Here is a 15380-nt window from a genome sequence, read left to right as displayed (position 1 = left end):
GAGACTGAAGAGCTGAAGACAGAGGGAGAAATTGCTAAACTGCAGAAGCTTAGCAACCGTTTAATGTTTCATCAGAACCAGGAGATCAGAGACAACGTGAAGAACACAAGACAAGGGAACTCTGGGACAGTGCTTGCTTAGTGTGGTGTTTTTATATTTATATTTGTGTGTATGTGTGTGTGTGTGAGTGTGTGTGTGAGTGTATACATTTGTATTGTATTGATTCTCAATTGATTTAATTTCTCAGTTTACTTAACTTTCCAAGAGATTAAAATTCCTGATTCAATTTTTTTAGTTGATTCTATTTCTCAGCTGATTCAGATTCTCAGTTCATTCAGTTTCTTAATAGAACCTGTTTCTCAACAGATTCAATTTCTCAGTTGATTAAATTTGACAAAATACTTGATATCTCAAATTAATAGAACTTGTTCCCAGTTGATTATTTTTTTAGATTCAGCTTCTCAGTTGATTAAATTTTCCAGTTGATTCAGTTTCTCAATAGATTAAATTTCTTAATTGATTCAATTTTTCAGTTAACTCAATTTTACAATAGATAAAGTTTCTCATTAGAACCAGTTTCTCAATAGATTCAATTTCTTAACTAATCCAATGTTTTAGTTGACTTAATTTTACATGAGATGTGGTTTCTTATTAGATTCAATTTCTTAACTGATCAAGTTTTTTAGATGATTTAGTTTCTCAATACATTACATTGATTCAGTTTCTTAATAGATTTAATTTCTTAACTGATTACATTTTTCAGTTGACTCAATTTTACAATAGATCCAGTTTCTCATTAGAACCCGTTTCCCAATAGATTCACTTTCTCAACAGAATAATCAAATATATAAATACAATTCACTCTGAATCCAATTTCTCAATATTTTATACATTTATAATGTATAATTTATTTGATCCAAATAAAAATAAACACTGATTTGAGAAATGATTAATAGGGTAATATCTCTTAATAACTAAGTATTAGTAACAGTATTTTGTGTTTAATCAAGTTATCTCTTTATCTTTAAATACTAAATATGATAAATAAATATATAAAATGTGTGTGTTTGTGATCATTTGCATATCCATGGGCACGCATTTATGACTGCGTGGTGACTAATGATTACATACAATCAACCATCGGGAAGTTGGGCAGATGTAGGTAGACAGTAATAGACAGTGGGCATAGACGATGAGTGTCATGCTGTGGGGGGCAGTGGGGGGGTATAGAGCCACATGCTCTCCTCAGGCCAGCACAACCGTTACCTCTGTATCCTATCCAGTCTGCTACCACACAGAGACAATACAGGAAATTAAACAAACAAAAAGAATTAAAAATGTAAAAAAATAAAACGATTAAAGAGCTGAAGATTCAGTGCCGGGCTGTGGAGGCTGAACCTGCTCCAGGGGCATCAAATTATCTGCACAGGCCTGACCTCGCTTCAGTAAATATGACATTTCCTGATATTTGCATTGTACTGTTCAGAATGGAGATTATAGAGAACGCAGGGATGCGCAGGAAATCAATGCAGAAAAAAAGCAGCCGCGCATCACAATCAGTTCACAACAGATCAGATAACCTGAGATACTGTTACACATCTCCAAATCCTAAAACTCCACAAACATCATCAGAGAAAAAACAGAAAAAATAAAGGAAATAATGTTATATTGAAATAGTGATGAAAGAAAACACAGTACCTTTGATTTTACCATCCAGAAAGTGAGCTAGAAATAAAAGAAGAGACAGAGAGTGAGAGGTTAAAAGATAGGCAGATATTTCATTAATTAATTACTCAATTTATCTACAGTATCTATCAAAACCTATATTTATGGGACAGTAATATGCAACTTAATCAAAAAGTGTCATCTCAGGGGATGGTTTAGGAATGTGCACACCTGTTTAAGTTGTAAGGTATTATCTGTAGCCCTTTCACTTTCATGAATATCATGTCTATTACATTTTAAAAACATACTCATAACACATTCTAATGCATATATAAGGAACTATAAACATTGTATAAAAATTGTATTTTGTGTTTATAAATTTATAAATAGGGCTATAAATATCTATAAAAACGTATAGCCATGCTATGAGCTGTGATCATAATGCATCATTGGCTGTGTTTATAAAATGTTATATGTCAATACCAAGAACCTAAACAAAACAGCCTTAACACAGTATGCTTTAATAATTACTTATACCTACTGAACAGGGTTGTGCATCAATCTGGGGTTATGAGTTGAAATATATGAGTTGAATTGGAGTTATGAATCAGACTGGGGTTATGAGTTGAATTATATGAGTTGGATTGTAGTTATGAGTCAATCTGGGGTTATGATTTGAATTATGAGTTGAATCAGAATTATATTTTAAACTAGGATTATGAGTTGAATTTTATAAATTGAATTGGAATTATGAGTCAGACTGGGGTTATGATATGAATTATATGAGTTAAATCAGAATTGTAAGTCAGACTGGGGTTTGCTATGTGAGTTGAAACTGGGGTTATGAGTTAAAATTTACAAGTTTAATTGGAATTAAGAATCAAACTGGAGTTATGAGTTAAATTGTATGAGTTGGATTGGAGTTATGAGTCAGACTGGGATTATAAATTGAATTATATGAGTTGAATCAGAATTGCGAGCCAAACTGGGGTTTGCTCTATGAGTTGAATTGGAGTTATGAATCAAACTGGGGTTATGAGTTGAAATATACGAGTTTAATTGGAATTATGAACCAAACTGGAGTTATGAGTTAAAATTGTATGAGTTGGATTGGAGTTATGAGTCAGACTGGGATTATAAATGTAATTATATGAGTTGAATCACAATTGCGAGTCAAACTGGGGTTTGATATATGAGTTGAATTGGAGTTAAGAATCAAACTTGGGTTATGAGTTGAAATATATGAGTTTAATTGCAATTATGAATCAAACTGGAGTTAATAGTTGAATTGTATGAGTTGGATTGGAGTTATGAGTCAGACTGGGATTATAAATGTAATTATATGAGTTGAATCAGAATTGTGAGTCCAACTGGGGTTTGATACATGCATTAAATTGGAGTTATAAATCCAACTGTGGTTATGAGTTGAATTATATGAGTTGAATCAAACTTGGGTTATGGGATGGAGGGTCTAACGGTGCTGTAAAACATTTTTCTGTTCCTGTTGTTCTCATTAACTTATAATTACTTTTAACCACTTATGAGTTATAGTTATGTTAAATAGTATAACTTATATTAGTTTATAATGTATTATAATGTGGTTTTGTACACTTTAAGTAAAATGACAGATATCCATCCTGGAAAGTTATTATTAGCAACATATATATGATATTACAACCCATATTACAAACACAGTTTTCGATGCATTATATTGCAATTTACAATTATTAATTTGCACAGCTATAATGTGATATACATTTTTATAAATATGTATAATCATGTTTCTAATGTCTTATTATTGCATTATTATGTGTTATGCATATGTTTATAGAGCTTAATAGACACCTTCATAGAAAGTGTTACTAAAAAAAAATAATATACAGTAATGTACAGACTAGTGTTCAGTAGCTATAGTTTTCTTTAACAATAAGAAAATAAGAGTTTAGTATAAATAATATACAGTATACAGTAAATTCCCTGCAGAAGTGTGTTGGTGTTTATGTGTGTGTGTGTGTGTGTGAGTGTGTAAGTGTAATATGAGCAGTCTCCCGTTGTCATGCTGGCTGTAATTGGGCTCACGGGATGCTGCTAATTGAGGCTGGAAGGAATTGAGCACATCACTGATCTGTGATCAGCTTAATTTACTCTTATTAATCCTCAGACTCCCAGTTCTCACCACTGATACTACAGGCAGACTGTCATTTTATGGGAATGGTATCAGAAGCAGGAATTCAGCTTGTGTGGAAAGTAATAAACTTCTGATAAAATACAAAATGATAAAATACAATTATGTGACTCTATATTATGGTGACCGATACTATGAACTGCAGAAACTGAGAGTAAATGCAGCCTGTTTGTGTGTGTGTGGGAGTGTGAAGAGCACAGGTAGGAGGGGCAGTGGGGCACGGTGCTTCCTCCCATAATGCACTGCTGGCCCAATCTTAGAGCTAGAACTGTGAGTTATGCTGGTAATTACAGTTCAGAAATAGATAAGAATGTTGGGTTCCTGACTGGTAAGCCATGTGTTTCATTAATGCTGTTTCAGGTACGTACACTTCTGAAAAAAATTAAGAGACCACTTAAAAATTATGAGTTTCTTTGATTTTACCACATTGAAAACCTCTGGAATATAATCAAGAGGAAGATGGATGATCACAAGCCATTAAACCAAACTGAACTGCTTGAATTTTTGCACCAGGAGTGATTGCATAAAGTTATCCAAAAGCAGTGTGTAAGACTGGTGGAGGAGAACATTCCAAGATGCATGAAAACTGTGATTAAAAAGCAGGTAAAAAACAAATATCAATTTCTGCACTCTTAATACTTTAGGTGTATTAACTCGTTTTCTTTGCAATATTTGAAGTCTAAAAGCTCTGCATCTTAAAACCCAAGTCCAAATCTAAGTCTAAGTCGGTAATGGTAAAGTCAAAGTCGACTTTTAAGTCTTTGGTTGGTTGCTATTTAAAAAAAAAAACAAGGTTTTTGTCTGACTGCAACAATATATTTAATTGTTTAAATTACTATTTCTGTGATTATTAATCAGGGTTGCACTGAATATTTAGAAACTACAATGAGTTGTCAGAAAACAGCAACATAATAACAGACACACCTAATAATTTACAATATACTGAACAATAACTAATTTTTTTAAACCAACAAAAAAAACATGTAGGATACTGAGTAGCCTATGCGTCCTTCTACCAAATGTACATTTTTTCCGGCTTTTGGACTCAGACTGAGTTTTAATTTATGTGCATCTTTATTGATGTACCTGTGTAAATTTATGCAGTGTAATTATCAGTGTGACATGCAGCGCTCTCAGGGTTAACCCCCGCCGCAGTGATTAACTCACCGATGTTGCAGCGCTCGCCCGTCCAGCCCTGCTCACACTCACACTTCCCCTCCCGACACACACCGTGCTCCCCACAGCGCGGCACACACTCCGCCTCCTCACAGCCAGGCCCCGCCCAGCCCTCAGTACAGCGACACACTCCGCCTATACACACGCCATGTGCACTGCAGTCCGGTGTACACAGCTCTGAAACAACACAACACATAACATCGGCTCAAATCGGGGCTATACACTGAATTATATGGAGTTATGAGTCATTCTGGAAAATTAAAATCATGAGTTGAACTGGAGTTATGAGTCAGGCTGGAGATATGAGTAGAAATATATGAGTTGAATTTGAGTTATGAGTCAAACTGGGGTTATGAGGTGAATTATAAGACTTGAATTGGAGTTATAAGTCAAACTGGGGTTATAAGTTGAATTATATTAGTTGAATCAGAATTATGAGTCAAACTGGGGTTATGAGTTAAACTATATGAGTTGAATTAGAATTACAAGTCAGACTGGGGTTATGAGTTAAATTAAATGAGTTGTATTGGAGTTATGAGTCAAACTGGGGTTATGAGTTAAATTAAATGAGTTGTATTGGAGTTATGAGTCAAACTGGGGTTATGAGTTAAATTATATGAGTTGTATTGGAGTTATGAGTCAAACTGTGGTTATGAGTTAAATTAATTGAGTTGTATTGGAGTTATGAGTCAAACTGGGGTTATGAGTTAAATTATATGAGTTGTATTGGAGTTATGAGTCAAACTGTGGTTATGAGTTAAATTATATAAGTTGTATTAGAGTTATAAGTCAAGCTGGGGTTATGAGTTAAATTAAATGAGTTGTATTGGAATTATGAGTCAAACTGGTGTTATGAGTTAAAATATATGAGTTGAATTTGAGTTATGAGTCAAACTGTGGTTATGAGTTAAATTATATAAGTTGTATTAGAGTTATAAGTCAAGCTGGGGTTATGAGTTAAATTAAATGAGTTGTATTGGAGTTATGAGTCAAACTGGGGTTATGAGTTAAATTATATGAGTTGAATTGGAGTTATGAGTCAAACTGGGGTTAAAAGTTGAATAAGAATTACGAGCTGAACTGGGGTTATGAGTTGAATTAGAATTTGGAGTCAAACTGGTGTTATGAGTTGAAATATATGAGTTGAATTTGAGTTATGAGTCAAACTGAGGTTATGAGTTAAATCAGGGTTATGAGATGGAGGGTTTAACAGCTCTGTTTTAATAAACGTTTTTGTGTTCCTGCTGTTCTGATAAACAGCAGGAATAAAGTAATTATATTTAAATTCAGTTTAATATTAGGCTTTGTTGTGTTATTTTAGCCTGGAGCTGCTGTTTGGTGCAGTCGGACACAGCGCTACCCTGCCTTTCTTCTCTAAAACCTTTAGAAAAACACAGACAAGAGTTCTTTTATAACCACAGGACCACCTCGGATTTGCGCAGATTTATAAAGAAACATGTTTTTTATACTTGTTTGAGTGGCTGTATTTTATTATGTTTTAATTAATATTTTTGGTACACTGCCAACACCATTACATGCTTGTTTCCGGGCCTCAGGTCCAAAGCTCTGAATGCCGGGTTCCGCTGCCAGAAATGCCACCAATCTAAAAGTGATTTGTTGTGAAAGCTGGCGCTCTCCCTGTTATTAAGCTATTGTTCATTACAGTCAGGACAGATGTTCCAGAGGAATCCTGAATAACCCCTTATTAATCTTCTCTGTGTATGTTATTATTTTATCATCTTAATCTCTGTACTCTATAAATTCAATAATGATCAATTTACTGTAAAACTCTATCTTAACCTCTGTACTCTATAAACTTAATACTGGTCTCTTTACTCTATAAACTATATTTTAATTTCTGTACTCTATAAACTCAATATTGATCTATTTACTCTATAAACTCAATATTGATCCATTTACTCTATTAACTCTATCTTAATTTCTGTACTCTATAAACTCAATACTGATCTATTTACTCTATAAACTCTATCTTAATCTCTGTACTGTATAAACTCAATACTGGTCTCTTTACTCTGTAAACTATATCTTAATTTCTGTACTCTATAAACTCAATGTTTATCTCTTTACTCTATAAACTCAATATTGATCTCTTTACTCTGTAAACTCTTGTAATCTCTGTACTCTAAAAAATCTATATTGATCTATTTACTCCATAAACTCAATATTGACCTCTTTACTCTAAAACACTATCTTTACCTTTTTACTCTATAAACTCAATATTGATCTCTTTACTCTATAAACTCAATATTGATCTCTTTACTCTATAAACTCAATATTGATCTCTTTACTCTAAAAACTCAGTATTGATCTCTTTACTTTATAAACTCAATTTAGATCTCTCTACTCTATAAACTATATGCTAATACATGTGCTTTATAAACTCAATACTGATCTCTTTAACTCTTAAACTCCATCTTAAACTCTTTACATCATAAATTTAAAAATGTACGTTTTTAGTGACAGTCACACAACTATAAAATAACTTCACAGTTCCAATCCTTCCCTACTTTATACTGATAAAGCTTTATAGCATACTTAACACCACCATAGCAATGACCTTACATACCATATGAACCACTTAGCAACACCACAGCAACTATCCAAACAACCCCTTGGGAACCAGCTAGTAATGACTTAGCAACACCAGAGCAACTGCCTAGAAAAAACTTCATCAAACACTAGGAAAAATCTCCAGAAATACCACACCAATAACAATGCTCTTGGATACCATATTAACCACCTAACAGTACACAGCAACCACAGTCGTCCTGAGGCTTTAACACCGATGCTTTCATCCACCTCTACCTTCACTCAACCCCAGGATTTCTTGCAGCATCTTCAGTGCCATCACCTGAAGAACCCTCCAGAAAGGTTCGGACGCCGGCACTCAGGACAATTTCCTCTTTATACGGCCAATCTGACAGCAATTCCACTCTGAACCAAAAAACGACTTCAATGACTTGTTTTTATGCTCTCGTCCTTCAGAGCCTCAGGCCGCCCCGCGGGCCGAATCGGGGGGAACGACTTCCCTGAAGGAGCGATTCGGATGCACTTGTTTTCAGGGCAGAAAACAAGAAACACACAAAAGGCAGGAATAACGGCTGAAGTGGCAGAGGGATTTAAGCGAATGCCCCCTGATGGCAGGAACACAGGCGTTTTGCTCTCCGTCCCGAGAGCTTTCTTCGATTGCGACACCTTGAAGCCTCTGATTAGGCCCGGCCGGCTGTGCGGAATATTAACGGCGCCGGAGAGAGCGGCCCAAATCACTCGATTCCTTTTCTTTTAAAGGTGGCCTCTTTTTCTACGCCAGTCGATCTAATCAAATTTTCATTAGCGGCAAGGTGTTTATCTGTTTTTAGCACTTCCAGGTCCCAGCGGGCGGTGTGTCGATCCACGCCACACGTCCATTAATTAAAGTTTATTTAATTGAGGTGGGACGGTGGAGCTAATGAAGAGACAAAAACCCCACTGAGGACGCCCGCTGGGCAGCGGCCGCGGCTACTGCTGACAAACACTATCGCCCACAAACACACACAAACACATACAGCCTTAGAAAGGGCTGCATTATTACTATTATTTGTTTGTTGCCGTTATTAACTTTATAATCAACTCAGTACATTTGCAGAGAAGTGAGAAAGTAACATTTCATTAATTTATATCAGGTAAAATGCAATATATAGACATGTGAAGACAAATGATGCATGGTAACACTGAATCCAATCCAATGAATCCTGTATTAATAATGCATTATACGGCATACATACTGTACTGTAATACCTTAATAATGACTGCCATAGGCTCGCATTCTAAATCATAACTCAATTTTTTATAGTATACATAAACAACAAGCTAAAAAAGTACAAATACCTGTGACTTCAAGATGTAAAGACAGTGAGATCATGATGTATTTTTTATTTATTTTGATGTATTTTCATGATGTATAAATTGAATTTACATGTCAAAAAATTTTTTAATTCATTAAAAAATAACTTTTTATTTTAAGCGTTTATTTGTTTTATTGTTGATGATTATTGCTTACAGCCAATTAAAACAAAAAAAATCAGTGTCTCAGAAAGTTAGAATATAATATAAGGCCTATTGGTACTTTTGGCAGTGTGGGCAGTGTGCCGAGTCCTGCTGGAAAATGAAATCTGCATCTCTATAAAAGTTGTCAGCAGAGGGAAGCATGAAGTGCTGTAATATTTTCCAGAAAAACACTGCTCTGACTTTAGACTTGATAATAAAACACAGTGGATCAACACCAGCAGATGACATGTCTCTCCAAACCATCACTGATCATCAGTAAATTTTACATTTCATTTGTAAATCAAGGGATCAGAGTCTGGAGGAAGAGTGGAGAGACACACAGTCCAACCTGATTGAGGTCTAGTGGGAGGTTTCCACCAATCAGTGATGGTTTAGAAACATGCCATCTGCTGGTGTTGGTCCACTGTGTTTTATTATCAAGTCTAAAATCAGTGCAGCGTTTTCCCACAAAATCTTACAGCACTTCATGCTTCCGTCTTATGCTTCCCTTTTATGAAGATGCAGATTTAATTTTCCAGCAGGACTTGGCACACTGCCCACACTGCCAAAAGTACCAATTGGCCTTATATAATATTCTAATATTCTGGTTTTCATTGTAAGCCAAGTTTTCATAATCATCAACGATAAAAGAAGTAGAAAAAATATTGTAGATTTTCACTGAAGGCATCAAAACTACGATTGAACACGTGGAGTTTATGTACTTAAATTAACCTGACCTCCACAGTCACCGGACCTGACACCCAATCCAGATGGTTTGGGGTGAGCTGGACCGCAGAGTGAAGGCAAAGGGGCCAACAAGTGCTAAACACCTCTGGGAACTCCTTCCTTCAAGACTGTTAGAAAACCATTTCAGGTGGCCACCCCTTGAAGCTCATTAAGAGAATGATGCCAAGAGTGTGCAAAGCAGTAATCAGAGCAAAGGGTGGCTATTTTGAAGAAACTAGAATATAAAACATGTTTTCAGTTATTTCAACTTTTTTTGTTAAGTACATAAAACTCCACATGTGTTCATGCATAGTTTTGATGCCTTCAGTGAGAATCTACATATATATATATATATATATATATATATATATATATATATATATATATATATATATATAAAACAGAAGCACTTATCCTGTACCTGAAGAGCAGTCTGGCCCGGTCCAGTTGGCCTCACACACACAGGTGCTGGTTTCACTCTGGAACGTTCCGTGGCCCGAACAATGCTCCGGACAGAGAGACACGGGGGTTTCACAGATAGTCCCGGTCCAGCCTACTGAACAGTGGCAGCGTCCGTGCAGACACGAGCCATGATCCGAACAGGACGGGTCCACACAGTCAACTGAACACAACATACACAACAACAAGATTAGTCATTACTAACACAACACAGAACAGACAAAATAAAAAAATATATATAGCAAAAAACACAGATAACACAGTTCCACTGCTGCACAGCTTAACATTAGACATGGTGCCAATAGATTAATGTTCATTTATCTGCTCCAATAGTTCTATTACTTGGAGCAATAGTTCAATTGGTAGAACTTCTCTACTACAGGAACTATACTGCTGTGTCAGTAAGAGTCAAAATAGTAGCTGAAGTAACTGAATAATGTTTATTAGATTCATGTATGGAGCCACTTTATTTAAATTCCGTGCAGATATTCAGAAAAAGTCCCTTTTTGGAACTGAAAACTTTGCAAACTTTAAGCCAGCTCTAAATGATGATGCATATGGTTGATAAATGCAAATCATCAGGAAACACCAAACGCATACGCTTCATAATCATTAACATAAAGGCAATTACAATATAACGCAGATGTTCTTGAAGCTATGATTCCCAAAGTGTCCTTTATTCACATATGGCAAATACAACATTCAATTAAACGAGAATTCCACTATTAATTAGCTTAACTGCATATCGTTTTGGTGGGTTAGTATCCAGCTGATGGTACTAGTGTGGTGTCGGGATGGCCCAATTTTCTGTTTTGCTTTAAAGCTTGTATATATAATGACCACTACTTTATTTCTGAACCCATTATCCATGTTTTTAGCTGCACTGATTATATAGGACAGATTGTAGTTCTATCGTTCTGAATATATTTCTCTGCATACTTTATTATTATTATCCTACTGACCACCACAGACTTTTCGCACTATAAGGCGCACCAGATTATAAGGCGCACTATCAAGGAACATCTATTTTCTGGGCTATTTTTGTAAATAAGGTGCACTAGATTATTAGGTGTATTATGCTACACTAGTAAGGAACAGAGATGTCACCATGTTTTCCTTCTAATTCAGCAGGTCACAAAACTGTTATTCTTAAAAAAAAAAGTCAAACAAGCGCTGGATGTTAGTCTACACAGATTTCTTTTATAAAAACTGTTTATTTGGGTGAGTAAAGTGCTTCTATTTATTTACAGTAAGCTTAGATTTCCAGATGTCCACTAAGTCTTAGCAGCTAACCGCTAGCGCTAGCCACGACAACCAAGGCGATATAAGAAAGCAGTTTGTAACTGCGAATGCTTGTTAAAATGCACCGGATTATAAGGTGCACTGATGATTTTTGGGAAAATGAAAAGATTTGAAGTGAGTGATTCAGCAGTGCTGCTGGAGTTCTTTAACACCTCAGTGTAACTGCTGGACTGAGAATAGTCCACCTATATATAAGTGAAAGTAAAGAGACCAAAAAAATACAATACACACAAACTGAACAAGAGAGACCAGAAAAAAAAAATGATAAAACAACCTAAATTTCTCCATTATTTATTTGTTTGCCTATTTCTTGTCCTTTTTTTATAATATGGGTAATTGTCAAGTGTGTGTGTATTTGTGTTTCATTCTGTGTTTTATTTCTAAGATTAACTATATGTTTCATTTTATTAGAGTGCTCTGCATAGAGGTTAAGTTAACTCTACACTAAAATTAGTCCTCTGTAGGATGTTTTCCCAACTATGCTCAAAAACTTCTGAAGAGGCTGAAAGATAAACGCTGGGATGTGAGCAGAAGTGTCGGGACGCAGGTGTTCAGGTCCGGGTTACTTCCCCTGAAGCCTGTTTGTATTGGATGAGCACATTAATCACAGCCCCATTAACCTTTATTTGAGTGGGCCTGCAGGTTCCTCGCCTCGCTCGCCGTAATCTGTTCATCCATACGGGTGTTAATTAAGCAAAGTCCAGTTCATTGACTATTGCCATACAATTCCCCGAATGTCCATTCAGATCTATAGATACATCAGAGCAGAGAGGAGGGTCAGAGCTAAAGTGTCGATTCATAATGAACATGTGCATAGATTCATAATTATACCTCATGAATGAAGCTCATTGACTTTCATTTAGTGGCAGTTTTCCCTTTATTAGATTAAACCAATGAATTTATATGAGAATAGAGGCCATGGTACCATTTATTCCCTTCTATTCTATTCTATAGAAATTAATGCAGACAGTTCCACCATATTGTCTCATATATGTTTCAGACTGCCTTCATTGAGTTTTAATGAAGAAGCAAAGCAAATATTTCTCTGCATATCCAGTTTTTCCATTTTGTCCAGTATTGTGTATCATTCCACCATTGAAAGTGCACGTCATATACAGCTCTGGAAAAAATTAAGAGACTTCTTATGAGTTTCTTTGATTTTACCAAATTGAAAACCTCTGGAAAATAATCAAGAGGAAAATGGATGATCACAAGCCATCAAACCAAACTGAACTGCTTGAATCTTTGCACCAGGAGTAGCATAGCAAGTTATCCAAAAGCAGTGTGTAAGACTGGTGGAGGAGAACATGCCAAGATACATAAAACTGAGATTAAAAAACAGGGTTATTCCACCAAATATTGATTTTTGAACTCTTAAAACTTTATGAATATGAACTTGTTTACTTTCTTTACATTATTTGAGGTCTGAAAGCTCTGGATATTTTTTGTTATTTCAGCCATTTGTAATTTTCTGCAAATAAATGCTCTAAATTACAATATTTTTATTTGGAATTTGGGATAAATGTTGTCTTTAGTTTATAGAAAAAACAACAATATTCATTTTACTCAATGTTCATTTACTTAACATTTTACTTCAGAAACTGAAGTGATCTCTTAATTTTTTTCAGAGCTGTATTTTATTAACAAATGATTTCCATATCCCTCAAGAATTACAGTACATCAGCTAATTTCGTTCATTTGAAACATTACACACATTCATCCAACAATATCATACTATAAAATATTATTAATATTAGAGATATTGGCTAGATTGGCTAGCAAGTGAACAGTCGACTTGGTTGATATGTTAAAGCAGGAAAATGGAAGCCATAAAAAGAGCCATGAAATGAACATTTCTAGAACATCAGGTCATCAGAGGTGTTGTTGGGTGTTTGTTTCCAGTATGCAGAACCTACCAAAAGTGCCCAAAGAAAGACAGCCAGTGAACTGCCTTCAGACAGACTCCACCCACCTCACAACCAGTGTTGGGAGTAACGGCGTTAAAACTACTTACTTTTTTCAGTAATGAGTAATCTAACTAATTACTCTGACTGTAACTATAACGCCGTTACCATTTCCGACACCCCGTTACTGCACGTTACTTTAGCCGCATTATGAACTTTTTTTTTGTTTTAACTTTGCTTTGCCCTGGTTAACCCCTCCTCTTTCCAGTGAACTTGAGCTTCTGGCCGCTGTGCCTGTAGATTTACGTGGTTTGGCGTGGTGAAGTGAGGCAAAATTGTGACGATTTGCGTGCTCTAATTAATTCAGTGATTGCCGTGGACAGGCCAAGTTCCAAATTAAGGACGTTAAGCTCTTTTTAGCTGCTCCGGTTTTTGTGGTGCTGCTGCTTTCTCTTTTAGAGTTTAAATTCTCTGCCCGAACCCGACCTGACCCAAAGACCATCCCAAAATCGGGCTCCTATTTTTATTTTATATAAAGCTCTGGTGTGATAATCACAAAGTTGCTAAGTAACCAATTATTATTGTTCACTAAAGCGAACGAAATAGCGAAAACTGAAAGTGAAAAAAACATTTGTGTTAACTGAATCTAATAAAAACGGTAATTAAAAGGAAAAACATAACTATCTCGAACTGTATTTTGTGTTTATAAAACTAACTAAAACGAACTGAAATTACTGATAGAATACCCTCATTTTCGTGTTTAATTTATTTATAAGCGCTGTTGTACAGCGGAGTTGTACAGCGGGCGGTGTTGTGCCGAGCGCGCGGCACCTCGTGGTCCGTTAGTTCTTGTGTAAAGCGCTCACGCTAGCCGCAAAATACGACAGAAAACACTGAGAAACTGCAGAACTATGTATGGGATTACAATATGAGCGCCAGGCAGATGAAAGAGAAACAGGAGATACAGTGTGTGAGATGTGTGAAAACTAATAAAAACTAGCAAGCCCACCCTAAAAACAAAATAAAATGAAAACTGTAATCACGTAGCTCTGGGCGCATGTGAACGCCTCCGCGTTTGACTTGCAGCATTGTGTGTAGCTGTTCTTAAAAATCATTTAAATTAAATAATAGTTCTATGCTTCTATGTTACAGTGTAAATTAACATAATTCTGATTATATTTCGCTCATTCAAACAATCCAAAAACAGACAGTTTATGGGGCGGATCGGGTCGGCTCGGGCTCATAATGACAGTTCATGGTTCGGGTTGGGTCGGGCTCTGGCAGAACGTGCACGTTTTGGGCCCGATCTAAGCTCTATTCTCTTTTGGTGAAGCTGTTATATTAATGCCATTTTAACAGTCATTAGATTGTTGTTTTTGTCCATTATTTTGTTTATATATACATATTTCCTTTGAGTGTGGCTTGGTTTGTTTCATCCCCAGACGCGTTTTTCCGTTTTTTTTTCAGTTTTTTTCAGTATTACAAGTTTTAGTAATTTTCATTGGTTGTGTGGAGAATTTTGTTTTATTTTTTTGAAATTCATTAGATTATATTTTTGTCAACATTTTGGGTTTATTTTCGTTTGTTATTTTTCTAATAATAATAGTAAATGCATAATTGATTTCCTTTTTTTTTTTAAGGGCGAATAATAAAAAAGTAACGCGATAGATACTTTTACTGGTAACTAATTACTTTTATAGTGGGGTAACTCTGTTAGTAACTCAGTTACTTTTTTGGAGAAGTAACGAGTAACTATAACTAATTACTTTTTCAAAGTAACGTGCCCAACACTGCCCACAACTGACAGGATTTATTTAAAGGGGCACTAAAACCCCTGTTTTATATGACCCTACCCTCAGCTCAATTTTGAAAATGGCCAAAAAATGAGAGGGGTAGTTTGGGAGGTGCATTGGGTG

The 15380-nt window shown here is 35.6% G+C and overlaps 1 protein-coding gene across 2 annotated transcripts in view; it reads right to left on the bottom strand.

Annotated features, from left to right (window-relative positions):
• Positions 1-15380, bottom strand: part of si:dkey-237h12.3 (teneurin-3) — a 269612-nt gene that overhangs the window by 60351 nt on the left and 193881 nt on the right. The window contains exons 11-14 of one of the 2 annotated variants that reach the window (XM_022684019.2): positions 10221-10421; positions 5018-5203; positions 1699-1725; positions 1267-1284 (exon numbers count right to left, since the gene is read on the bottom strand). In XM_022684019.2, the coding sequence (XP_022539740.2) occupies positions 1267-1284; positions 1699-1725; positions 5018-5203; positions 10221-10421 (432 nt within the window). The remainder of the gene's footprint in view (positions 1-1266; positions 1285-1698; positions 1726-5017; positions 5204-10220; positions 10422-15380) is intronic. The other variant, XM_022684021.2, reaches the window with a different exon arrangement.

The sequence above is a fragment of the Astyanax mexicanus genome, chromosome 10 (assembly GCF_023375975.1).
Source record: "Astyanax mexicanus isolate ESR-SI-001 chromosome 10, AstMex3_surface, whole genome shotgun sequence".
Taxonomy (NCBI): Eukaryota; Metazoa; Chordata; class Actinopteri; order Characiformes; family Acestrorhamphidae; genus Astyanax; species Astyanax mexicanus.
Note: the sequence above shows the minus strand (reverse complement) of the source record. Positions and strands in the feature narration are given on the sequence as shown.